Consider the following 26185-nt stretch of genomic DNA (forward strand, 5'->3'; position numbering starts at 1 on the left):
CCCCCATTTTTTTGTTTTGTTTTTGGTTTTGGGGTTTTTTTAGCGTTTATTTTCGGCATGCTGCTGTTGCACGGAACGAACCCCCCGAATCCCCCGGGGGCAGCCTCATGGCCAGGGGCCGGTTGTCCCCCGGGGGTCCGGGCGGGTCCGCATCCCCGGGGCGCGGGGCGGGGCCGGGGGTCGCGGGGCCGCCAGTGTGGCCGGGGCGGGCGCGGGAGAAGATGCCCAAAGCCGAGCTGCCGGGACACCGGGGGAGCCCGCGGCGCTCGGCGCTGGGGTAAGACCGGGACCGGCTCCGGGCCCGTGGGGGTTCGCCGGGGGGAGCGGGGCTGGGACAGGGGGGTCCCACGCGGGGGCGGCGGGGGGAGGGACTATATGCGGGCGGAGGGATCCGGGCGCGGCGGGCGGTGGGAGGCGGCTCGGTGGGTGGAAGGGGCGGGCGGAGGGAGCGGCGCACACCGACCGGCGGGAGCGGGGCCAGGGCCCGGCGGCGCCCGCGGGAACGGCACCGGGAAAGGAGCGGGAGCGAGACGAGCCGGGGCCGTGGCGCCGCCTCCCGGGGGCAGCGGGAGCGCGGAAGAGGCGGCGGCGGCGGCAGGCGAGCGCGGCGGCCGGGAAGAGCCGGCGGGAGGCGGCCGGAGCCAGGCGGGAGCGGGCCGGGAGGAGCCGCCATGGAGCGGAAGAGGTGGGAGCGCTCGGCGGGGCCGCCCCGGGCGCGGGGGGGCCGCGGGAGGCCGGGCCGGGGCTGCAGCCACAGGTGGAGGGGAAGGGAGCGGGGCACCGGCCCGGAGGGCTCGGGGATGCTCGGCCCCCCTCAGGGATCGGGCAGCGCTGTGAGGAGCCCCCGCGTCCCCTCGGAGCGGCTCGTGCCCTGCGAACACCCGGGGCTCTTTATTCTCAAACGAGCAGCAGGGCTGTTGTTTCTTTTCTCTCGGGGCTCGCTCTGCTGCTTTTTGGGTGTACTTAGGGATTCTGGGGAGGCAGCGTCGGCTGCTGGCGGTGTGGCCCCGGGGCGGCTCGGGGTGCACCTTCCCGGGAATGTGGCTGTGGGGGGAGCACATGGCCCGGGAGCTGGAGGGTTGCTATTTATAGCCCTGCATGGCTCATATGGCTGTAGGTGGCCATATGGATCCTCCCCGCACCCACGAGGCACCCGCGGGCTGAGGTGTGAAACTCGGGTCCGGCGGGAGCTGGGAACGCGGCAGGAGCTGTGCCTGTGTCCTCACCTGGCCCTGCTTGTCGGGAAAATCCAAACCACCAACTTCTGCATCTGTCACAGAATCCTCACAGGCTGGTCTGGGTTGGGAGGGACCTTAAAGCCCGTCTCATTCCACCCCCTGCCCTGGGCAGGGACACCTTCCACCTGACCAGGTGGTTCCCAGTCCCGTCCAACCTGGCCTTGAACACTTCCAGGGATGGGGCAGCCACAGCTTTAGTTTCAGGTTTCATTTTTAGAATCAGATTGTGGTTATGAGAAAAGGGTGAGTGAACCAGAAAATGCCATCCTCGAGAGCGTGAAGCCGATTCTGCTGCTGCAGCTCGGGGGCTGAGGGAAGGACGAGACCACCAGCAGCAGCTGAAAGCTTAAAAGATCCTGTTTTTCCCAGAACTTGTTTGTTAAGTTGCAGTGTCTGAGCTGAACTTTAAAAAAAGGAGGAGAGAGGATAAGTAGCACGCTTTTATTCCCGAATTATGGGTTTTCCCTTTGTATCAATTTGGACAGAGATCAAAGGTAGAATAGAGCTTTGTTGCATTAATTTTTGGTTTCTGTTGCATTTTGCATTACCTCAGAGTGGCAAATACAGGTGTGGCAGTTCAGTAATACCTGTGCGAGTTCTGCCTGTTATTTAGTTGGGTGATTGTTCAGTCCAGCTCCTGGGGATATAGACATGCAGGGAGGGCTTGTGGAAAACCCCCTGTGAGACGTGTGTGTGAGCCAGTCTGTGGCTGGAAATTATATCTTCCTGGGCAGGTCTTTAAAGCCGGTCCTCGAACCTCATCCTTAAGAGGTTTCCTGGCTGATATGATGGGACTTGTGGGCTGGATTCGGAGTGATCAGGAAAAGTGAGGGATGGAGGATTTCAGGAGGAAAATCGTGACAGAGATTTTGTCCAAGTGGCACGTTGTCTTTGAGAGAATTTTGGCTCTCTTCAAACTCAAGATTCTCACACAGGGGAAGGAGAATTTAGTGCTGCTTTGTGGGGCTTTTTTCTTCAGAGTGTTTTTCTCCTGAAGGTTTGATGACCAAGTGTCAGAAATTTGGGATCGCTGCTTGTCTCTGCCTCAGGTTGTTGACATCACTGTGCTGGGAAACTTCACACTCTTGTGTCAAGCTTACTTTGTTGAGAATTCCTTACCTTTGCAGCACAAATGTAAGAAGTTGGAAAGGAATGTTTTTATCACTCCTCCAAGGATATTTTGATCAGTACAATCTTTTAAAAAAAATTGTGGAGCAGAATGCTTTTACTTAGTCTAGACTTTGCTTTTCCTCTGTTGCTCTGGTTTGCCTGCAGGAAAGCTCATGATTTTTCACAGGAGAAGGAAGCAGCCTCAAGTTGCACCAGGGTTGGGTTAGGTTGGGTATTAGGGAGATTTTTTTCATGGAAAGGGTTGTAAAGGATTAGAACAGGCTGTCCAGGGCAGTGGTGGCATCATTATCCCTGTAAATGTTCAAAGAAACATGTGGATGTGGCACTTGGGGACATGGTTTAGTGGTGAACATGGTGGTGATGCTGGGGTGAAGTTGGATCTGATGATGTTAAAGGTATTTTCCATTCTTAAGAATTCCATTATGCCTGAGTTGAGCCCTGCAAAATCATCTGGTTGTATTGTGTTTGTCCCAGTGTTATGGAGCTGCCACTTCGGCTCTTCCTTAGGGATGTGATGCTTCTGGAAATTTGGGAGATTTTGTGTGTCTCCAAGTGGTTTGTTTGGGGTTTTTTGGGGGGTTTATTTTTGGTATGGTTGGAATCCAAGTTGCTGAATGAAGACCCCCCCCCATTGCCCTGTGGGGCAGGGAGCATCATCCTTTGGGAGCGTCATCCCTTCCACATGCTTGGGACAGGTCGGGTCCCCGAGGCTGCTCCGTGCAGAGTGTGGGATGGCGTGGGGATGTTTTAGGGTGTGGGGTGGGGATGGGGCTGTGGATGTTTTAAGGTGTAGGCTGGGGATGGGGCTGTGGATGTTTTAGGGTGTGGGGTGGGGATGGGGCTGTGGATGTGTAGGGGTGTGGGGTGGCGATGGGGCTGTGGATGTTTTAGGGTGTGGGGTGGCGATGGGGCTGTGGATGTTTTAAGGTGTAGGGTGGGGATGGGGCTGTGGATGTTTTAGGGTGTGGGGTGGGGATGGGGCTGTGGATGTTTTAGGGTGTGGGGTGGGGATGGGGCTGTGGGTGTACAAGGGTGTGGGCTGGGCTGTGGCAGCTGGAGGTGTCCCCACCTGGTCTGGCCTGGTTTTTATGGCTGTGCCAGCCCATCCCAGCACAACCCAGCTGGAGTGTGGGGCTGGGTGTGGATGCTACATCCAGGGATAACGGGAGGATGCTGTGAAAGAGACGCTGACAGTGGTGGGCTGTGCGGTGTCCTGGGGTCCCCATCTCCCCGGGAGCACCATCGGGACGTCCTGCAGCCCTCCAGGAGCCCCTGGTGCTGGGATTTGCCTGGAGCAGAACTGGGGAGAAAGGTGAGGGAGGGAGCACGGTGGAAAGCAAAAAGGAGAATCATTTTGTGTTCTTCCCTTGCCCCATCCAGTGAGGGAATGCGAGTGTCTGCATTCAGTGACCCGTTTTCCCTGGGTTATTCCTGCCTCCATTTCTTCCAAAGGCAGGCGGTGGCTGGGTTTGCTCAGGGCTTTTTTTTGTCTTTTGTCCCTTGCTTCCCAAGTTGTGCAGATCCTGTGCAGGCTAAATGGGAGAGCGGAGGGGAGGAGACTGTGATGAGGGAGGAGGGGAGAGGGCCTGGGCAGCCGCTCTCTCCTTAAGAATATAAGGGCAGGAAACAAAGGGTGAGCTGCACATGGAGAGCAGGGGCACCTGGCAGGCCTGGCCCTTCAATAGGCTGCCCCGAACGCGGCTTAATCCGCACGGAAAAGTCTGGGAATGAGAGCTGGGGGTGGCTCGGGGTGGCTCCCAGCAGCCAGGTCTGTTTTGTTAGCCAGAGCCAAGCAGCCCAAGCGAATAAAGCCCCGGAGCTGGTGATGGACGAGCATGGAAAATCCTTTGCAAGTTGTAAACTCCTTTGCAACTTGGCCGTGTCCTTGCCTTTCACACTCGGGGAACTGTGACAGAGCCTCATTCGGGAGCCCGGATCAATCCAGCTCTCAGCGTCACTGCCTGGGGGGATATTACAGAGCAGAGCTTGAGGTTTGCAGCTTTGTACCAAAATGGCTCGGTTTTGGGCCTCTTTAAAATCTTTGTGCAAAACCAGGAGAGCAGGAGGAGGTAAATTCTGTATTTTGTGACATTTAAAATGCACTTTAACAGGGCTCAGAGTTCATGGTGTTGGGGGAGTTCCTGTGTGTCCTGGTGTGCAGCAGGAATCCTGCCCAAGTTTTGGGTTCCTCTGCCACCCCCCCACCTCTGACCCTCCCAGGTGTGTGTAGGTTCCCCAATGTCCTGCATGGTCCTGCCAGAGGGTCCCCAGGAGCTCCAGGGCACCCCACCCCTTCCTGTCTCAGTTCACTGTCACCTTTTGGTCACAGCTTTGCTCCCTGGTCTGCTGTTGTCCCAGAGAGCCTGGGGATGATCCTACCTTTTGCAAGACCTAATCAGAATAAAAGTTTTTCTTCTGAACATTTCAGTGCTTTTCCTTTGGGCCAAGCTTCCCCAGGAAGAGACAGGACTCTCAGTCATTTCAGGTGGGTTTTTTGAGACTCTGAGCAGCTTTTCAGTTCTTCCTTGCAAAATGACCACAGCACGTACTAAACACACAGAGATGAAGGGCTCTGTTCACTTCAAATCTTGTCTTTGACTGTACTGACTGTTCTGGAAATTACTCTGCACTTTAATGTGTTATTTTTAAACCTGCTAAGACACTAAACCCTAAATTGGAGCAGCAGATCTTGGAAGAGGAAGCAATGCCATGTTCTTCGTGTTGCAGGTGTTTCTCTTCTGGCTTCACTGGCAGCAACAGCTCTGCCCTGAAGCTGCTGGATTTGGTTATTCCTCTCTCTGGACTGAGGCAAATAACTCCCTTTATAGTATGAAAAAGGGATTCACAAATTTGAGGCTGGACACAGACTCTGTTCCTGGCTGCGTGGTCCTACTCTGTGTTGTCTCCTGGCCCAAGTGCAGCTCCACAGGGAGCTGGTCCAGCTGAGGAATAACCAGTGAGGGAGAGTTTCTTCTCCCTGCCCTCCAAAGATGGATTATTTTCCTTAGCTGGTTCATTTGCATGAACACTGGGATGTGTGAGCAGTGGTGGTGGCAGGGAGGAGATCCAGGCAGGATAAGCAGCTTGGGAGCAGTTGGAGCCAGAAGCTTCCTAAGCAGATGCTGTGTGGGATCACCACAACCTTTCAGTCTTAACTCCTTCGAGAGACTTCTTCTAATTTCAGTTTTAATGTAATTTATATTGAATTTATCTCAGTTTTTAGAGAGCTTTTAATACTTTGGTACTTTCTGGGTTTGTTTTTTTTTTAACCTATTTTTTTTTTCATGCACAGTCTGACTTAGCCTAATTGCTTTGTCACTGTCCTATACCAGAAATTCTCTGCTTGTGCTGGTTTTCTCCTAATAAAGCTTTGGGGCAGGAGACAATATGTGAAAATAGACATTCTTTTTTGTTTTGTTTTGTTTTTGTTAAGACTCTGGTAAGGTTGTCAGTATCTCACCAGTGTGGGATAAGGTGGTAACTGGCATTTTTGATCTTAAAATGCCTTCCAGCCCATTAACCTGTGATTGTGGGATGGATATACAGGGAATGAGCTTCTCATAGTGAACTAGTGAAGAGCTTCTCTAGTGAACTAGGATTGAATATGCAAGGTGGAGAAAACCAGAGATGAGAGCAATCAAGGGAATAAAGAGGTGTTGTTATAATGCTCAGTGAGGTGAAGAATACTTGGTGCTTATTGTCTTTATAGTCCTACACTGCAGCCATAACACACTGGCTTATTTTAGCTTATGATGTTGGAGTCTTTAAAAAGAACAAACAAAAAACCCACAGAAAACATAAATGAAGATTTGAAATAATTTGTGCCTGCTCTCCAGGTTGAAACCCAGGTGTTACAGAACAGTATCTCTTTGCCATTAATGGAAAGTTTTACGAGGTTTTGACATTTTTCTTTACATCACTGTGTGATTCTTTGTTTTGCAGCTTGTCAGTAGTTAGCTTCTGATTTTCTCATTTTCTGAAGTCTTCAGAACGCTACAAAAGACATAGAGTCAAACCTGAATGTTGCTGTTCAAGGGGCAGGGAGAGGAGACAAGGTGCATTTGTGGTGCTGGTCAAATGCAGCAGTCCTGGGAGAAGAAATTATACTTGAAAATGGGCATTTACTATGAGAGTCAGCTGAATGAAAAGTGCTTCTGTGCTGAGATCTCCCTTGATGGTTATTGTGTGCATTATGCTACATTTGTTTACCTGATTTGAATCTTCCTCTTGACATATAAAAACATTTTAGCTTGACTTGTGTGTTCCACACGAGAAGGAGTCAACATGAAAGCAAAACCACGCATTTTAGAGTTGAATGTGAGCTTCATTCTTGAAAGTCCAGCATGTGTTTTTCAGGAAGTGAGCGTGGTTACTGTGCTGCAAAGAGAGAGAAAGGACAGCAACACACACGGATCCCTTTAGGGAAAAAAAGCCAACTTTATTGTATGGACAGCCCGGATTTAAAGTGTGTTATGTGCAGCCAGGACAGGACAGGAGCTCATTGGACAATTGGGAAAAACATCCTTGGGACAGCACCTCAGGATGTGTCCCACGGGAAAGACACCAGGTGTTAATCTTTATTATGAATTCCACTCTGTTTTTCACCATGTTATCACCCTGGGAGATTCCTCCCTAACTGAAGCTGCAGTCAGCTTGTCAGCCTGGGAATGGAGCTGAGAGTCAGGAGAAATCCAGGCCTGAAAAGAATTTCCAAGCTGTAATTCCCTAGCTCTCTAAATGTGTGTGTCCACAAGGAAGGAAATAAAAATTCTCTGTGCTGAGTTGCAGAGATGCCAGTGTGGAAGCCCAGAGGTGGAAGTTTCTCTCCATGTGTCTCTGGTGTGTTTTTTCCAGCCCCAGTGGGAAGAAGTTCCGGAGCAAGCCGCAGCTGGCGCGGTACTTGGGCAGCTCCATGGACCTGGGCACCTTCGACTTCCGCACGGGCAAAATGCTGATGAACAAAATGAACAAGAACAGGCAGAGGATGCGCTATGACTGCTCCAACCAAGCCAAGGTAGGACTGAGCAGCTGCACTTCCCCTGCCTGCTGTGGGGCTGCCACAGCAGTGTCTGGGACAGAGGGAAAATGCAGCATTTCATAACTGAAGTGTGAGCTTGGAGCTGGGTCAGAACATCTCTGTTGGTAGGGGTTGGACAAATGCTGCTGCCAGGGGGTTGGTGCTGTGGAGGAGAGTTGTGTCACTGCTCAGTCTGCTGTGGAGGAGGGCAGGGAAGAGACTGTCACCTTCCACAATTCCCAACTCAAGAAAGGCAGTGACCTGTGGGAATGAGTGTGCAGGGCAGCCCCTCTGCTCTGGGGACAGGCTGGGAAAGCTGGGGGTGCTCACCTGGAGAAGAGAAGGCTCCAGGGAGAGCTCAGAGCCTCCTGCAGGGCCTAAAGGGGCTCCAGGAGAGCTGGAGAGGGACTGGGGACAAGGGATGGAAGGACAGGACACAGGGAATGGCTTCCACGGCCAGAGGGCAGGGCTGGATGGGATATTGGGCAGGAATTGTTCCCTGGGAGGGTGGGCAGGCCCTGGCACAGGGTGCCCAGAGCAGCTGTGGCTGCCCCTGGATCCCTGGCAGTGTCCCAGGCCAGGTTGGACATTGGTGCTTGGAGCAGCCTGGGACAGTGGAAGGTGTCCCTGCCATGGCAGGGGGTGGAGCTGGTTGGGCTTTAGGGTCCCTTCCAATATAAACCATTCCATGATCCCCCTACCCGGAGTGTGAGGTCTCTTCCTCCAGCACAATCTGCTCCAGAGCCCCACATCTCCTGGGGCTGTATAGCAGCTCTGCCCTGCCCTTGCCTTTGGGAGGAGAGGAGAGAGAGAGGAGAGGAGAGGAGAGGAGAGGAGAGGAGAGGAGAGGAGAGGAGAGGAGAGGAGAGGAGAGGAGAGGAGAGGAGAGGAGAGGAGAGGAGAGGAGAGGAGAGGAGAGGAGAGGAGAGGAGAGGAGAGGAGAGGAGAGGAGAGGAGAGGAGAGGAGAGGAGAGGAGAGGAGAGGAGAGGAGAGGAGAGGAGAGGAGAGGAGAGGAGAGGAGAGGAGAGGAGAGGAGAGGAGAGGAGAGGAGAGGAGAGGAGAGGAGAGGAGAGGAGAGGAGAGGAGAGGAGAGGAGAGGAGAGGAGAGGAGAGGAGAGGAGAGGAGAGGAGAGGAGAGGAGAGGAGAGGAGAGGAGAGGAGAGGAGAGGAGAGGAGAGGAGAGGAGAGGAGAGGAGAGGAGAGGAGAGGAGAGGAGAGGAGAGGAGAGGAGAGGAGAGGAGAGGAGAGGAGAGGAGAGGAGAGGAGAGGAGAGGAGAGGAGAGGAGAGGAGAGGAGAGGAGAGGAGAGGAGAGGAGAGGAGAGGAGAGGAGAGGAGAGGAGAGGAGAGGAGAGGAGAGGAGAGGAGAGGAGAGGAGAGGAGAGGAGAGGAGAGGCATTTGGGTGCACAGGGATGAGGAGATGCTGCAGCTTCTGCCAGTGACTCACTGGAGCTCTCTCAGGCTGTGCTGGTGACCCAGCTTTGGCAGTGATGGAAGAGGAGGTGGCATTTGGGGCAAAAATATGAGAGGGAAGAGGACTGTGAGGCCTATTTGTAGAACAATATTAAAGATTCTTTAGCTGGTAATTCAGATTATTGAGGTGTCAGGATGGCAGTGACAGGCTCCCTCTCTGAATTGATTGTCCCAAGTCATTCCTAAGGATCTTCATCAGATGCTAAAATCTTTCCCAGAACCCAAAAGCTGCTGTGTATGCACCTAAACACTGAATGTGGAAAAGGCACAATGCTCATTTTTTAAATACATCAGCCAGTCAAGAATCATCATCACGAGAGTGCTGGGAACATTTCTTGCAGTCCTGGGTGCTGCAGTGATATTTTGAGACCTGCCTTGAGGCAGAGAGCAGCAGCTCACACACCTCTCAGGCTAAAAATTCTGCCCAAAACTCTCAATAAATGTACAAATGTTATCACTGGCTTCTGAATGGATTAGCACCCAGATGGTTCAGAATTATATTTGTCCTGAATGCATCTTTTCTACATCTCATGAATAAATCTGTGAAGTAGACGCAGCGTTTGCATCCCTGAGAACAAAGCGTGTCCTACAGCCATTCCAGGAGTTGTGTGTTAGGTTTTGGGGATGAGGAACAGCCTTCCTATGCATCCCCTAACAGAAAATGCACTCATGTAGTGCAAAACTGATTGAGTTTCATTTGAAAGCTGAGTTTTGTTCAGAACCAAAGGTAAAAAAAGGGATTCAGCTTCCAGCTGTGTTGATTTGTTTGTTGGTCACAACTGGATTTAGAAGGAATGGTTTGGAGTGGTTTTGGGATTCAGAAACCAGCCTCTAAATCCCTGTTTGTAATTTTTTTATTTATTACACCTATTGTGTTGTAATCCTCTCTTGTAGTGCTTACACGTGGTTTATTCTGACTCCTGAAGTCATTAAAAATGAGAGTAAAACTGATGTGTGTGAACTAACACGGGAGGAAGCTGCTATGTTAAACAGAATGAGAGGAAAGCTTTGATAGGTCTAAGGCAAGATTTGAATTTAGTTATGTATTTTTAGCAGCCAAACTTGTATAACTTGAGATTAGACAAGATTTCAAGTCCAGAAATTGTTCCCTGCTGCACTTCTTTGTGGCTGTAATAGCATTTTAGCAAATTGAAACTATTTTTGTGGGTTTTTCCTTTTCTTCTTGTTTGAAACAGGGCAAGCCTGATTTGAACACAGCCCTGCCTGTGAGACAGACAGCCTCTATCTTCAAACAGCCTGTCACAAAGATCACAAACCACCCCAGCAACAAGGTGAAGAGTGACCCCCAGAAAGCTGTGGACCAGCCCAGGCAGGTGAGGCTGAGAAACTCCTGGATTTGCTACTGGGAGGATTCCAAAATAATCCACTTTAATGTTGTGATGCTGAACAAATACTCCCTGGCAATTCCTGATCTCTGACACTTCAGAATTCAGAAAAATCTGATGTTTGAGAAGCAGTGGGTTGCAGAGCTTCTAGCTCTTAAAATCAGAACAAATCTCATTCCCAATCTCTAGTTATGGACTCTGTGCACTGGGTTTCACAAACTCCAGCCTTTGGTTAGATCACAATTCTGGTGTTGCTAAACCTGAATTTCCATAATTAAATATTAGCTACAAAATAATTCAGACATTGTAACCAGTTCAGAGGACACTTATGTTTAGAATCACTGTCAAATATTGCAATTGTGTAAGAATTCCATGCTCCATTAAATCCTGCATGGATCACATCCAGTGTGATGTTTGTAGTGCAAGAAACTGTACATCAGTAGAAGTCAACTCTGCCAGTATAAGATCATAAATTCGTGTAGAATGTTACTATTAATGCAAAACCAAAGTGTTTTTCTTATCATAATGTGTATTTGCAAGCAAGAGAACACACAAAAATTAAAGGAAAGGATGCTCAGGACAAGGGAAGGACCTGTATGAGCTGTACCTGTTGGAACACTGAAAACCTTTTTGAAAACTTCAAAAAAGACATTTTGAGGGCGGTTTTTAAGAATTTCATAAACTCACTTCAACTAGAACCTCCAGATATGAGATAGAGCTCTGAAATGGGTGGGATTTTTGGTGTTTGGGATGGATTTTTTCTGGTTTTTTAGCAGGTTGGCAGGGTCTTACCATGGTTCTCTGGGGAAGTAGAATCCTGTATGTTCACTGTGGTGTTGCTATTCCTGCAGTTTTTATAGTTAAGGCTATAAAAGAGAACACTAAAGATAAAATGCCCTCTCCCAGTTCCAAGCTGGATTTTTGTTCCTGTTAAAGATATTCGACTGGACTGCAGAATATTTCAACTTTTGCTCAGCAGACTCCAGATGTTTCTGCAAAATTTGAAAGCCCATCCAGTGCCACCCCCTGCTATGGGTAGAGACACCTTGCACTAGCCCAGGTTGCTCCAAGCCCCATCCAACCTGGCCTTGGACAATTCCAGGACTGGGGCAGCCACAGCTGCTCCGGGTAACAAAAAAAAAAAAAAAAAGCCAAAAAAAATCACCTATTTGAAAGTCTAAAGAGTATCCAGCCTGTGTTTGGGCTGTGAGTGCCCTCATTCCCCTTTTTGGAAAAGTCATGGGGGGTCAGTTGCACTTGGATTTTGACAGGCAGGAAAAAGGGGTGGGATATGCATGGTTCTGTTAGAGGTGAATTCTTGCTTTCTCAAAACCTCGATAAAAATGTGGTTATTTGCAAGATAGTTGATCCTCCAGCTATGCATTGCTATCTTCCTGATATCCCTCCTGTACCAGCATTAAAGTGTTTGACTTTTTACCACACCAGATATTCAGGTGCTTTTAAGCCCGGGGAGAGCCTGTGACTCAAAATCTGGTAAAGGACCAGACATGGAGAAAAGGACCAAACTGCTGGACAGGAAGAAAATAATACTTTAGCTTGAATATAGTTCTTGTATTCTTTAACTTCCTATGGGGTATGTAGGAGAGAAATAGGGTGTAAAAAAGGCTGTCTCACACTGTGGGCTTGTAGCTGAAAGTCAGCAAGCCTGGCCTTGCTGCTGCAGCTCAGAGCAGTGAAAAAGTACCTGGCCCTGGAAGGAAAGAGAGTTTTCCAGGGCAGCAAATTGGGAGAGAGGAGTTGTGGGGCTGGTTGACAATGAGGATTATTCCTGCTGCTGGAGGTGGCAGATCCCTTCTCTGTAAATGCACATTAAACTGTCCCCAGACTGCTGTTCCCTCTCTGCACAGGAAAGCAGGGATTTTGTGCACTTGTCAGTTCCATTTCTGGTTGTGCCCATAACCACCAATAACCACCTGCTTTGACTGCAGCTCTTTTGGGAGAAGAAGTTGAGTGGACTGAATGCCTTTGACATTGCAGAGGAGCTGGTGAAGACAATGGACCTTCCCAAAGGGTTGCAAGGTAATCAGAGGGTGCCCTTCACTCAGGGCTGGCATTTTGGCCCTGGCAGCAGTGAATGAAGGGGCTGAATGTGAGCTCCCTGTTCCCAGGGCCTGGCAGGGCCGTGGCCATTCCTGCTGCTGCAGGAGCTGTAGAGCTTTGCCTGGGGGTCCCAGTGCCCTTTGTTCTGAGGAGACACTGAAGCAAAGCTTCTCAGCCTTTTGGGTGATTGATTTTCCAGAAACAGCAGAGCATCCCAGAATGCTGTTTGGGTTTGGGTTGGAAGGGACCTTAAAGCTCATCTCATTCCACCCCTGCCATGGCAGGGACACCTTCCACTGTCCCAGGCTGCTCCAAGCCCCAATGTCCAACCTGGCCTTGGACACTGCCAGGGATCCAGGGGCAGCCACAGCTGCTCTGGGCACCCTGTGCCAGCCCTGTCCACCCTCACAGCCAGGAATTTCTTCCAATTATCCCATCCAGTCCTGCCCACTGGCAGTGGGAAGCTATTCCCTGTGTGCTGTCCCTCAGCTGTCCCTCTTGTCCAAAGTCCTCTTCCAGCTCTCTTGGAGCCCCTTTAGGCTCTGCAAGGGACTCTGAGGTCTCCTTTGAGCCTTGTCTTCTCCAGGTGAACAGCCCCAGCTCTTCCAGCCTTCGTCAAGCTGAATAGAACCATCTTCCCTTGCCAGTTTGGTGGTATTTTTACTGTCTTTTTGCTTGTAACAAAATGAGGAACTGCTCTAAGTTTAAATACCCTCGGAGAGCTGCACAGGTGCTGTTAGAAGCATTTAGGTCTGAGATTTATGTCATGTGAGCTTTCAAACTGACAGCCTGTGCTTTGCCATTAAAATTTAATTCCCATTGTCCTGATTTCCTGCTCCCTGCCTGGGGCAGTGCTGGTTATGGATTTCCCTCCCCATTGCAGGGGTTGGTCCGGGCTGCACGGACGAGACTCTGCTCTCTGCCATCGCCAGTGCCCTGCACACCAGCACCATGCCCATCACTGGCCAGCTCTCTGCAGCCGTGGAGAAGAACCCTGGGGTCTGGCTGAACACCTCCCAGCCTCTCTGCAAAGCCTTCATGGTGACAGATGAAGATATCAGGTGTGAGCTGGAAATAGCACTTGCTGTCCTGGAACAGGGTTCCTTGTGCTCAGACAGTGCTTTACTTTCTGAACGTCTGATGGAGAACTGTGGCTTGGGAATTCATTTGAATGGCTCTCTAGCAATAGAGTAGGCAAGAGTAGTTCCATTAAGCTCTGTCATGTGCTTAAAGCACACTATTTTTTATTTTGGCTGTGCACAGTTACTCTGGAGTTTCAGGCTCATGTTTGTTTTTCATGTCAAGTTTCCTTTTTTTACAAAATTGTCTGAGTTGGGGGAACCTTGGCTGAGGCACCTCTGATCAGAAATGGATTGGAGAAATCCAGAACAGTGGCATTGGATTCTCTTTGCCTTCCTCTGTCTCAGTAAATGAATTAAATAAGATTTATGGATTGACCAAATCCAAGGCATGCCTGCTGTGGTGACAGAGAACAAAGATGCAGTTTATTCTGCTATAGGTTATTTAGTAATGAAATATAGTTAAATCAGGATTGGTCAAACTCAGCTTTAAGCTTTTGATGAAGAACTGAATATACCAAAGGCCTGCAGCATGCAATTTGCATTCATTAAGTGTTTAAAAGCAGTCCTTGCTTTGACTTCTTGATAAATCTTTTGGAATTGCAGGATGACATTTCTGGGCTTGACTGAGACATAAATGACCAGGAAAAACAGTTTGTTTGTAACTTTGATGTCCTGTGGCTGAGCTGAAATAGGAGCCCCATGAGCCACTGCTTGTTGATCACTTCTTTGCTGTGTCTTTGACTTCTTAGGGTTGGGACTCAAAAGGAAAATGAGCAGAAATAAGTGGCCTGAAACTTCATTTTCTCCAATCTTATTTTTGCAGGTCTGTGCAGGGTAGGCTGACTTGTTATATATTAGTGGTAAGAGTTAAAAATTAGCATTAGGCTAAAAAAAAATCAACTGCTAAAATAGCCAAATTTCAGCCAGATATCAACAGGTGCAGGATTCATAATATAAATACTGGACAAATTTTTAAAGTGTTTTTCATTTTTACTTATGTTACAATGCCAAGTGGGGTTTTTTGGGCTTGCTTGATATTTTTTTTTTGCCATACAATGGAGCTGTTAGAGAGCTTTTCCAGTTCATGCTTGTCTCATGTTGGAGGGATTGGAGACTTTTCCCTTGACAGGGGCAGCACGGGGGGCTGATGTTGGGTGTCCCTTGTGTTGGGCAGGAAGCAGGAGGAGCTGGTGCAGCAGGTGAGGAAGAGGCTGGAGGAGGCCCTGATGGCTGACATGCTGGCCCACGTGGAGGAGATCGCCAGGGATGGGGAGCCTCCCTCGGAGAAAGAAGGAGCAGAGGAGGAAGGAGAAGAGGAAGAGGAGGAGGAGGAGCAGGACCATGACCAGGAGATGGAAAATGTATAGTCCAGGTAAGGTGATAGTGCTGTGTCTCACCTCAAACATTGGGGACAGGAAGGTTCTTCAGGAGGAATCCTAAATATTGATGGATCTTTGTTTTTTAGCCTGTGCTTTGAAAGGTGTGCTGGCCTTGAGTCAGGAATGGGGGAGGTGGGCATGAGACCCCAGCCCTGGGGAACAGCAGCAGGAGGACGTGGGGCTGCTGGAGCCAGCCCAGAGGAACCACGGAGATGCTCCAAGGGCTGGAGCCCCTCTGCTCTGGGGACAGGCTGGGAGAGCTGGGGGTGCTCACCTGGAGAGGAGAAGGATCCAGGGAGAGCTGAGAGCCCCTTGCAGGGCCTAAAGGGGCTCCAGGAGAGCTGGAGAGGGACTGGGGACAAGGCATGGAGGGACAGGACACAGGGAATGGCTTCGACTGCCAGAGGGCAGGGCTGGATGGGATATTGGGAAGGAATTGTTCCCTGGGAGGGTGGGCAGGCCCTGGCACAGGGTGCCCAGAGCTCCTGGATCCCTGGGAGTGTCCAAGGCTGGGTTGGATGGGGCTGGGGAAGGCTCTGGAGCACCAGGAGTGGCTGGGGGAACTCAGCCTGGAGAAAAGGAGGCTCAGGGTTCAGCCCCAGTTGTCTCAGCCTGTCTCCATAGGAAAGGTTCTCCAGCCCTAAGATCAACTTAGTGGCCTCCTCTAGAGCCTCTGAGATAAGAATCTCAGAGTGGGAGGAAAATGGGACGTTTTAGAATGAATAGCAGAAGAGCTCCTTTGGAGGGAATGGGGATTTCAGGTAGGGGGAAGATTGATTTTGTTAAGCAATCCTTGAAGCTTGAGGATTGATTATCATGTGCAATCTGCTTGGCCATGGGACATCCCATCATTTATCTAGGCTCTTTTTCCTCATTTTCCTGTGTCACCAACAGTAGCTTTATTAGGGGAGTGAATACCTTGAATTTCCTTCTGCTAGAGAAGTCTGGCAACAGGCAGGAGCCAGAACAAACTGACTACTGCAGGTGAAATCCAGCAGATAAAGACATGCATGTGTTGTGACAGTGGGATTTTTCCTTTTAAGAAAAGATACACATTTTCTTTTTGACTTACAAGGTGTTGTTTTGTTTTTTTCCCTCTTTCAGGGAGTTCCATCTAAGAATTCCCAGTATAAACCCATTCAGCAGGGTCAGCACAACCATTCACAGAGCCAAGAGTGCACCACCAGTCCAACTGTACCCCAGAGCCTTTGGATGGACTTCAGGAAATGTGGAAGCTGATGCTTCATTCATTGCTGGGGAGTTTTGCAGATGGAACTTGACTAAACTCTACTCTCCTTCCTTTTTCTAACAGGATAGGGTGATTGGGAATGCAGAAGTGGGAGGGGATAAAGGAATATCATATGGTGGGAGGGAAAATCCTAGGAACTGAATTTGCTGGCTTTTTTTTTTTTTTTTTTTTTTTGGTATTACTTTTTGTGGGTCGGTGCTGGGTGATACATTTTTAAGCTTTTCTATCAAAGTACTTTTAATGACCCACAGAAACAATTTTTTCTCTAACCCAAGGGAGGGAGATGCTGTTTCACTCCTTGGCTCCTCTGCTGTGGGCTACCTGTTTGTACCTGAGTGTAGGGAGGTCATTTCATGTTGTGAATGGTTCATTCCATGTGTGAATTGCAGTTACTGAGTTGCCATTTCCTCACAAGACCACATTGGTCTTGGCAGGGCAGTCTCAGAGCTGAGCTGCCACTGCCTCTCCCACCTGAGCTGGGGTGAGGAGGGGAAGCTGCACTTGAGGACTTGGGCTGCCAGTTCTGGGAATTGGGGATTTGGGTTATTCCACACCACTGTTTGGATACAGAAATCTGTGTGTCCAGACATTCTGAACAGAGTCCTGGAGGCAAATATACCCAGCCTGAGGTATATTTTACTTTGGTTTAAGTCCAGTCAGAAGGACTTTCTCAACTGGGGATGGAAGGATGACTCATTTCTGACTGATAATGAGGAAAACTTCCTCCTTTTTCTCTTCTGGTGCCAAGAACCTGCCCTCTGTTCCTCAGTGTGGAGGGAAGGGGATCCATTCCAACAGGTGTGACTACACACCTGCTTTTGTGTGCAGTAATGTTCTGACCTCTTTAAAAAAAAAAAAAAAAAAGAAAAGGTTGATTTTTCTATAATTGATATCTAAAAAAGGAATTTAAAGCTTTTTATTAAGTATTGAATCTTTCTTATTTGCATGTGCAGTGAAGTGACCAGCATTTTGTGTCAAAAATTGGACTGATGTGAAACCTGCCTTAATGTGTTTCTAAGTATTCAGCTTCACCATGGGTACCTTGATTGATTCCTCAGTCTCATCCAGTACAGCTTTGAGCATATTGGTGTAACTTGTGGCTAAAAATGGATATCTCTGGGAAGGGAGACAAGGGGAGGAGAGGAAGATGAGAGTTGATAGCTTGGGGAATGTGTTGACTGGGTTGCAAAAATGATTTTCATCTTAGGGTATCCATTGCATAATCTGTGCGTGGCCGTCTCGGCTGAGAGAACACTACAAAGTGGTGGGTTAAATGTTGTGCCACCAACCAATTGTATAAGTTGTTGGTATCCCAAAACTTGGGGAAGAAAGTAGCTCCCAGAGCCTTTATTGTGTGAGAAAGATTAGCAGGGACAGCCAGGGGCCAGGGAATTGCCTTTGGGAGTAGTGCAGCTTAGTGATCCCTGAAAATATCCCATGCCAAAGTGATTGATCCTTTATTCACGCTTTTCTTAAAGGCTTGAAAACACAAAATTGGTTGATACTGCTCATTTGAGTACTGCAAGGAGGCTGAATTGTACTTTGCTGCTGCTCTGCCAGGTGCTGCTTTGGGGAGCTTTACCTGGCACTGCAGGCAGTGACCATTATTTTCCTTTCTGAACAGTCTGTTACAGTTACTACTCTGTAAATCTGTCCTCTTGTAAGTCACAGTGTTGAATTAAATGTTTCTCACAAAAAAGAGATTCTCCTAGTCTGCCTCAAGCCCTTACCTGGAGTTTTGTGCTCTGTCCTTCCCACTTCTCCCAGTGGAGATGCTCTGGGGGTTCTCTTGTGGGCAGAACACTCTGAGATTTGGATCTGGACATCTTGGGCCTGCAGAGGGGAATGTGGAGGGAAACTCGTGGAAAGCACTTCATTCTTGCTGCAGAATCCTCTCCTGTGTCCTCCCCAAGGGAGAGGCTGCCAGGGTGTCCCATCTCTTGGGCAGGTTGGTGATAGAGAATCACAGAATTGGTAAAGTGGGAAAAGATCTTTAAGATACTAAAGTCCAACTATCAGCCCAGCAGCACCACATTCACCACCAAACTATGTCCCCAAGTGCCACCTCCACACTGCTTTTGAACACTCCCAGCAATGATGGCTCCACCACTAACTTGGGCAGCCTGTGCCAGGGCTGGACAACATATTCCATGAAAAGAAAACCAAATTAAAAAATCCCTAATATCCAGTCTAAACCTCTCCTGGCTCAACTTGAGTCTGTTCTCATATGGCCTTTGGATCTCAACTCCAGCAGTTCATATCCCACACCAGAAGTGTCCTTGTGACCAAAGCAGTCTTACTCTGACACTTCTTGAGAACTTGTTTAATTTCTGGTGATGTCTTTATCTACATTTACTTGAACCTAAACATACCATTGAGAGACCATAACACAGGTGATTGAGATGTTGATACTTCTATTTTGAAGCCCTGAATATCAGGTTTAAATTGCTGCCAACTCTCTTGTTCCCTACCCCCTGCTTTCCCAGTTCAGCTCTTTCCTTCTGTTCACAAAGTTTATTATGTTTTCATTGATATGGAGGAATTGCTTGTGCAAAGTGCCAAAAGGGACCCAGGACTCCTCTCACAGCCAAAGAAAGTGAAATAACTTTACCTACTTACCAAGGTAAGGAAATCAACTTCCATTTCACTGCCCATGATGTCTTTTTCATGTTGCTGCAGTAACAACTGGATTAGTTTGTCTTACCTCAGTCCTGGATGTGACTGATGGGCATAAAGTGTCTGCCATCATCAAATCTGTCCCCAGGGTGGAGAAAGCAGCTTGTTTGAGGTATAACTTGTTAAGCACGTGGTTAGTAAATAATGTACTTAAATGCAATAGAGTGGAATTGGGGCAAAGCTTGTATTTAGTTAGTTAATATTCTCTTCTGCATAGGGTGTTATGGCTACAGCTTTTTCCTCTCCACTTCGTTTTACAAAACATAAAGATGGAAAGGGAATGTCATAATCCTGCTATTTGAGGAGTGTTATTTTACTGAATTCTAGCTGGATTAAATTTTGTGCAAACCATAGAATGAGTTGAAATGGATATTGGTGCAGTCTGGATCTGGCCAGCAGAGCTCTTGGAGGTGGTTCTGCCCAGGAAAAGTTGGCTCGATTCACATCTGAAATTGAACTTGCTGAACTGGCTGTTGAGCAAGGAAAGGGAGGAGTTTTCTTGCTTGTAAACTGAGCACACCAGGAAGAGAAGAGTCAGGGATGACATGGCTGGACTCTGGGAATGCAGGCATGTTAAACCCTGCCTGGGGAGGCTCTGATACCACCGAGTTTGGGAGTTTGGGTTGGAAAGGACCTTAAAGCTCAGTGCCACCCTGCCATGGCAGGGACACCTTCCACTGTCCCAGGCTGCTCCAATCCCCAGTGTCCAACCTGGCCTGGGACACTGCCAGGGATCCAGGGGAAGCCACAGCTGCTCTGGACACCCTGTGCCAGGGCCTGCCCACCCTGCCAGGGAACAATTCCTGCCCAATATCCCATCTAAATACTTGCTGCTCTGTGGGATGTGAACAAGGCAGGACACCTGGAGGGACTCCTGAGTCATGTGCTTTTGTCTTGCTTTAAGGAGGGACCATTCTGTCTGGGCTGATCATCCGGGTTCTTGGAAAGTGTGGGATTATGTGTTTAAAGAGAGAGGAGGCTAGAGTATGCTTAATGGAGGAAAAAGTGTTTTCTCCTATCAGGAAATCCTAGTTATTTGAGATTATGTGCATAAGAACAATCTCCAAAGTGCAGATGCCCATGCAAATACTTGTATAATATCCCTTCTTCCCTATCCCATACAATGCATATTTCTGGCTGTTGTCACTCTGAACAGGAATTTCTGCATCCCCTGGAATTGCTCCAGACTTTGGGGTCAGTTGAGGATCCTGGTGTTGCCTATTTTACCTTCCTGCTTTAATGAAACACAGCCACGGGAAGGTGGTGTCCTAGTTCTGCAGCACAGAAAATAATGTCCTCTATGGGCTGTAGTGAGCTAGAAATTTGGATTTGTTCTCAGATTAGCAGGGATCAACTTGAATTAATGAGGGAAAACCTTTCTCCCCCTCCTCCCCAGGCTGATCCCGTGAGTAGCTGGAGTGTAGGAGAGAACAGCACAGAACAGTGTGTGCTAAATGGTATTTACGGTGATAGAACATTTGGGAGGGTGGGGAGAGAAAAACGTTTTGAACTCCAGAATGACCCACCAAATGCACTTGGAATTGTCAGGGCATTGTTTAGCCATCTCATTTAGTATTGCTAATTTCTTACCAATATCCATAACTACTGCTGGCGAGCTAATGACATGAATTACTGGTAAGAAATAACATTGACCTCCAATGGGAAAGCTTTTAGTCAATTCCTTAAGTAAATCTCAGAGTGGATTTTTCTTACCTTGCAGAGTCACAAGCACCAGTAGTTGGAGTCTGCACAGAACTGGGCAATGAGTGACCTGAACTGGTTTGTCTTCAGTGGCAAAATTCAGAAATGCTTTGCTGAAGAAATCTGGTTTCATTTGCATTTACAAATGACAAGTTTTCTAAAACATAGAATCCCAGAATGGTTTGAGTTGGAAGGGACCTCAAAGCCCATCCAGTCCTACCCCTGCCATGGCAGGGACACCTTCCACTGTCCCAGGCTGCTCCAATCCCAATGTCCAACCTGGCCTGGGACACTGCCAGGGATCCAGGGGCAGCCACAGCTGCTCTGGGCACCCTGTGCCAGCCCTGCCCACCCTGCCAGGGAACAATTCCTGCCCAATATCCCATCCAGCCCTGCCCTCTGGCAGTGGAAGCCATTCCCTGTGTGCTGTCCCTCCATGCCTTGTCCCCAGTCCCTCTCCAGCTCTCCTGGAGCCCCTTTAGGCCCTGCAAGGAGCTCTCAGCTCTTCTCTTCCTCTTCTCTTCCTCTTCTTTCTTCAAGAGCTCTCCCAGCCTGTCCCCAGAGCAGAGGGGCTCCAGCCCTTGGAGCATCTCCATGGCCTCCCCTGGACTGGCTCCAGCAGCTCCACGTCCTCCTGATGTTGGGGATCAAGAGCTGGACACAGTGCTCCAGGTGGGGTATAGACCCCCAAGCTTGAGCTTTTGGAAAAAGTTGAATCTTAAAAAGTTCCTAACTTGTTTTTGTTTGCAAGATGAGTCCAGTTCCATGTCCTGGATTAGCCTACTGGGCACATCTTGTGGGGTTTAGTGATCTGAAGGGCTGTCAAACCTGAAAGCGTGGTGTACCAGCTTTTATTTTTTCATGTTTTTGTCTGATCTGCAATTAATTCTTAGCTTTCCATCAAGTTGGCTTCTCCACAACTCCAAAGTCATTACCTGACAGCTCAATTCTTCATTAATCTAATGCATGAAAAAGAGCCCTTTTCTAATGGCTTCCCCCAAGGTGCCTCTTTCATGTCCTGCTGTAGGGAGGGGGTCTCTGCAGGTGCTGTGGTGGGGATGCCAAGAGTAACAGAGAAGGCTGCTCGGCCTGGTGGAGCTGAGACATCACAGTGGGCCAGGTTTGGGTGACCTCAGCTTGTGCCTCTACTGCAGTTGTGGCACAGCACGGTGACACTGAGCCTCATCACCTTGAGCTGTCCCCATATGCTGTTCCCTCAGTCAGCGACTTTGTGGGATGATTGATCTCAGGCTGAGGTCATCTTTCAAGTTCCAGATCTTGTCAATCTGTCTGGCTCCACCCACATGCAGTGATTCAGCTCCTGATGTGCTGAAATATTCACTTAAGCCTTCCCACACAGAGTAAGGGCTTTTTGTGATTCTGCTCGGAGCTGCAGCACCTCTTCTATGCTGTGCTCCAAGCCTGTGCTTTCTGCATGGTATTTGCATGTGCTTGGAGAGCTGCAGAAAGTAGAGATTGACCTCCTAAAGAGGAGAAGAGCAGCTATAATCACTCTTTAAAAGTATTTTTCCTCTAGATTTTGGATCCTATTTTATAGAATTTGGCTAATGTGCTGTGATTTAGAAAAATGGTAAAATATAGAGAGCAGCCCTGGGGAGAAGGATTTGGGGTGTTGGTGGTGAGAGGCTCAACCTGCCCTGGCCATGGGCACTGACCCCAGAAACCCCCCCTGTGCTGGGCTGAGCCCCCAGCGTGGGCAGCAGGGCAGGGGGGGATTCTGCCCCTCTGCCCCGCTCAGGTGAGACCCCACCTGCAGAGCTGCCCCAGCCCTGGGGAACAGCAGCAGGAGGACGTGGAGCTGCTGGAGCCAGCCCAAAGGAACCACGGAGATGCTCCAAGGGCTGGAGCCCCTCTGCTCTGGGGACAGGCTGGGAGAGCTGGGGGTGCTCACCTGGAGAGGAGAAGGATCCAGGGAGAGCTGAGAGCCCCTTGCAGGGCCTAAAGGGGCTCCAGGAGAGCTGGAGAGGGACTGGGGACAAGGGATGGAGGGACAGCACACAGGGAATGGCTTCCACTGCCAGAGGGCAGGGCTGGATGGGATATTGGGCAGGAATTGTTCCCTGGGAGGGTGGGCAGGCCCTGGCACAGGGTGCCCAGAGCAGCTGTGGCTGCCCCTGGATCCCTGGCAGTGTCCAAGGCCAGGTTGGACATCGGGGCTTGGAGCAGCCTGGGATGGTGGAAGGTGTCCCTGCCATGGCAGGGGTGGAACTGGATGATCTTTAGCATCCCTTCCAACCTAAATCAGTTTGGGATAATTCTATGAGAAATTGGGGTTTGTTTGGTGGGGGAGCAGGAACATTTCCCTGTCTGCATTTACTAATCCCATCTTTAGGAGTGGATCCACAAAGGATGATCCTCATTGCAGAATAAGCATTCCAGCTCAGATGTTGTCACTTCTGCCATTGCTCACTTGACCTGGAATAAGCAGCAGTTGCAGAGTTGTTCCTGAGGGAGCTGGGAGCTGTGGTAGCACTGATGCTCTGCTGAACTTCTGTTGCTTTTTCTCCATATAGGAAACACCTTAATGGGCTGTGACACCTGGTGTGCTTTAGTTCAGTGTTCTGGAATTCCCTGTCTGTACATGGGATTCTATTGTTCTTTTTGGGGATATCTTTATTCTGTAGACTACAGATACCCAGACTGGTTTGGGTTGGAAAGGACCTCAAACCCCATCCAGTTCACCCCTGCCATGGGCAGGGACACCTTCCACTGTCCCAGGTTGCTCCAACCCCTGTCCAGCCTGGCCCTGGACACCTCTAGGGATGGGGCAGCCACAGCTTTAATGGTCAGACACCAAATAGTTACAGGTGGTACAAACATTTAGGAATGACTTTGGCTGGGAAATGGGGAAGCACCTGGACAGATGGGCTTGGAAGCAGCAAGCAAATGCCTTCTCTTTCCTCTTGTGTTTAGTGAAGTTGGTTCTTCTGCATGGTCATGTTTTGGTAAAGAAATAGAGTTGTGCTGAACAACTTCTCTGGTTTGTAGACTCATTTCCTCTGTTAATGGGAGACACAAGTCTCTTTAAGAACTGCTAATTGCTCAGGTTAAAAAAACCCCAAAGGCCACTTGGTGTCATGTGTGGAATTAAGACTCTCAGAAGAAAGTGTGAGCTAGTTCTGCTGAAAATGGAACAGATCAGAGGCACAACATCTACAAACCAGGTTTGCCAAAGTGCTTAAAATAACAACTGGCAGTTTCCCTGGGTGTTGTTGGACTCGAGTAGAAATTTCTCAGAAGGACTGAGAGAGCAGAGAGATAAAAATGGCAGTGTTGGGAGTGCAGCTCCTGAGGGGGTTTTGAAAGCCCATGTACAGGACGTGTCACTGGCTTCAGAGCTGGGGATGTGGTGGCCTGTGATGGCCGGGAGTGTGTTTGGTGTTGGAACTGCAGCAAGGACATCCCTGAGGAGCCCTTCAGGTACCTGTGCCCTCCTCTTGGGGTGCTCAAGTTTGCCTGGTGGAGAGTCAGTGTTGGTCATGCCTGACTTTCCTCCATTATCTGAGAACAAAAGGAGCTCAGACAGGATGGGTTGTACCCTTCTGTCTCAAGTTATGGAAACCCCACTATTTTAAGTTGTTTCAGCTTATGTTAAATATTTTGGGAAGTAAAAGGGCAAAGGGGGGGATAGCTCAGACTTGGGTTTCCTGTGCCTGTTCCTGAAGGAGAAGCTTCTCTCCTCAATAGGTGCAAACCCTCATTCCAAAAATGGTATGGAGCTGTGTCAGGAGTTGGCATGGAGCTCAGGGAAAGGTTCTTCCCCCCGAGGGTGCTGGGCACTGCCCAGGCTCCCCAGGGAATGGTCCCGGCCCCAAGGCTGCCAGAGCTCCAGGAGCGTTTGGACAGCGCTCTCAGGGATGCTCAGGGTGGGATTGTTGGGGGGTCTCTGCAGGGACAGGGATCCCTGTGGGTCTATTCCTGCTGGTATATTCAAGGATTCCATGCAATAATCCTGGAGCCTGCCAGCTCTCTGAACAGCTCATGGCATGGTGAAGGCAGGTCTGGAGTGGGAGGATTCCCAGAGCTGTGCTGATGCTGTTGGATCTGTGTAAGCACAGGAATCAGGATGGATAGGACACATCTCCATGAAATCAAGCTGTCTGGGGGGAAAACAGAAGTTGTTCCAGGTTTCTCTGCAACAGCCTGACAGAAGGAAAGGGCTGGTGGGAGTTCACAGCTGAGTCCTCTGGAGAGAAAGCAGGAGGAGAGGAAGAAGGGGCAAAGCAGGAGGAGAAGCAGTTTGTTAACTGTTTTCATTAAACTTTTTAGCATCTGGAAGATGATGAGTTTAGTTGTCAGGTGAGAGGAGGGGAAGGAATTAAGGAGACAGTTCTTTGTGGCTGTTACCTTGCTTGAAAGATCCCACAGAAGTTTCAGGTGTCCTTTTCAAAGTATCAGAATGTGAAAATCTCTGTCCATAGAAGAGTCACCAGCTTCTGCACAGGGCCAGCCCATGTGTTTTGGGGCCATGGAGAAGCAGGAGTTAATGTTTCCTGGGATCTGAAATGGGAACAGAGTGGGTGGATTGAAGGGGGGGTTTCTAGCCCAGACACTGATGGTTCTTGCAATTAAAAACAATCCCAAGCCAAACGATTGAATTAATCCCAAAGATGGTGATTGGGAAAGACAATTAACAATTATGTGTAAATGGAGAAAATTAAACTTGAGTGTCGAGCTGTGGAATGGGAATGTCTGGGCATGTGGGATCTTGGGTGAGCTGGGAATTGGTCTGTGTTTTTCCAGGGAAGGAGTGTGCTGGGCCAGCACGGCCAGAGAAGGTTTTTTAAAGTCCTGGCTGTGGAAGGGCTCTGTAAAGCCCTGGCCCAGCTTGGACAAAGGGGTTGGAGGCAGCTGCTTGGCAGTGAGCCATGGAAGGGACATCCATGGCAGCAGGGACCTGCTGTGGTGGTGACCTGCTGTTGTGGGGAAGGTGACTGGGATCCCTGGTCCGGGGGTATCCAGGCTGTTGAGGTGTTTGTGGTTCTGTCAGGCAGAACCAGGTGACGCTGCTGCTGAGCATGAGCAGCAATATTGGGGGTTGGAACTCGACAGTCCCTTCCACCCAAAAGGGCTCTGGCACCCCGTGAAATAGAAGCTGAAGATCCAAGGGGAACTGGTGAGGGGGAAGACAGATTTTACGTTTTCTTAAGTTTAGTAACTCGGCGAGCAGGAGGAATTCAGCGGTCCCAGTGCGGCGGGGCTGTGCCATGGCTCTGTCCCCGAGTGCCTGCAAGGGGCGGGGGGAGCCGCTGCCCGGTACCGGGAGGAGCTGCCGCGCCTCCGGTCCCTGCGGGGTCGAGCGGTACCCACGGACCTGCTCGCTCCCCTCTGCTGAGTGACGGTGGCAGCGGTGGCACTGCGGGGCTGTCACCTCCGCGCCGATTGCCTCCCGCCTCCCTCGGTTTCGGCGGCGTTTTTCAGGCAGCTCAGCCCCGGCTCCGCGATGGGAACAGCCGTGTCTGAGCTGCGGATTGGGGGGAGGGCGGCGGTGCCGTGCGCCGGGGATGCTCGAACCCCTCGGGATGTTCGATACCCGCCTCTCAGCCATGGTCGGGGTTCCCTTCGGATTCCTGGAACCTCTCGGGATGCTCAAAACGATCGCGATGCTGGAGTGCCTCTGGAACGCTCAGTACCCCCTGTAATTTTAGGAGACCCCTCCGAGGACGCTCGGATCCTTCCCGGGATGTTCGGAGCTGCCCGGGATGCTCAGAACGCCCCAGCGATGCTCGGACCCCTCCCATACCCCTGCGATGCCCCTTGCCCCACGCTCGGGCCCCCCCGGGATGCTCAGACCCCCCAAATGCTGGAACC

General features: G+C 49.9%; 1 protein-coding gene across 3 annotated transcripts; it reads left to right on the plus strand.

Moving 5' to 3' along the window:
• The first annotated feature begins 211 nt into the window (after positions 1 to 211).
• On the plus strand, positions 212 to 17677 carry MBD3 (methyl-CpG binding domain protein 3). 3 transcript variants are annotated; one of them, XM_014884431.2, is made up of 8 exons: positions 212 to 277; positions 4798 to 4854; positions 7224 to 7383; positions 10056 to 10193; positions 12155 to 12245; positions 13150 to 13327; positions 14523 to 14720; positions 15832 to 17677. In XM_014884431.2, exons 1-7 carry the CDS (start codon positions 222 to 224, stop codon positions 14713 to 14715), a joined length of 873 nt encoding a protein of 290 aa, XP_014739917.2. In that variant the 5' UTR covers positions 212 to 221; the 3' UTR covers positions 14716 to 14720; positions 15832 to 17677. The 3 variants fall into 3 exon arrangements, with proteins under 3 accessions (XP_014739917.2, XP_088035346.1, XP_088035345.1); XM_088179219.1 differs by lacking the exon at positions 212 to 277 and adding an exon at positions 594 to 685; XM_088179220.1 differs by lacking the exons at positions 212 to 277; positions 4798 to 4854 and adding an exon at positions 550 to 685.
• The last annotated feature ends 8508 nt before the right edge of the window (positions 17678 to 26185 follow it).

This window comes from Sturnus vulgaris, chromosome 26, assembly GCF_052056855.1.
Source record: "Sturnus vulgaris isolate bStuVul1 chromosome 26, bStuVul1.hap1, whole genome shotgun sequence".
Taxonomy (NCBI): Eukaryota; Metazoa; Chordata; class Aves; order Passeriformes; family Sturnidae; genus Sturnus; species Sturnus vulgaris.

Bases quoted from the DNA above. Each gene is read 5' to 3' on its own strand.
- MBD3 (XM_014884431.2), top strand. From the start codon at position 222: ATGCCCAAAGCCGAGCTGCCGGGACACCGGGGGAGCCCGCGGCGCTCG. The intron at 4,855-7,223 runs GTGGGTTTTTTG...TGTTTTTTCCAG, and splicing joins AGGACTCTCAGTCATTTCAG to CCCCAGTGGGAAGAAGTTCC. The intron at 10,194-12,154 runs GTGAGGCTGAGA...CTTTGACTGCAG, and splicing joins CTGTGGACCAGCCCAGGCAG to CTCTTTTGGGAGAAGAAGTT.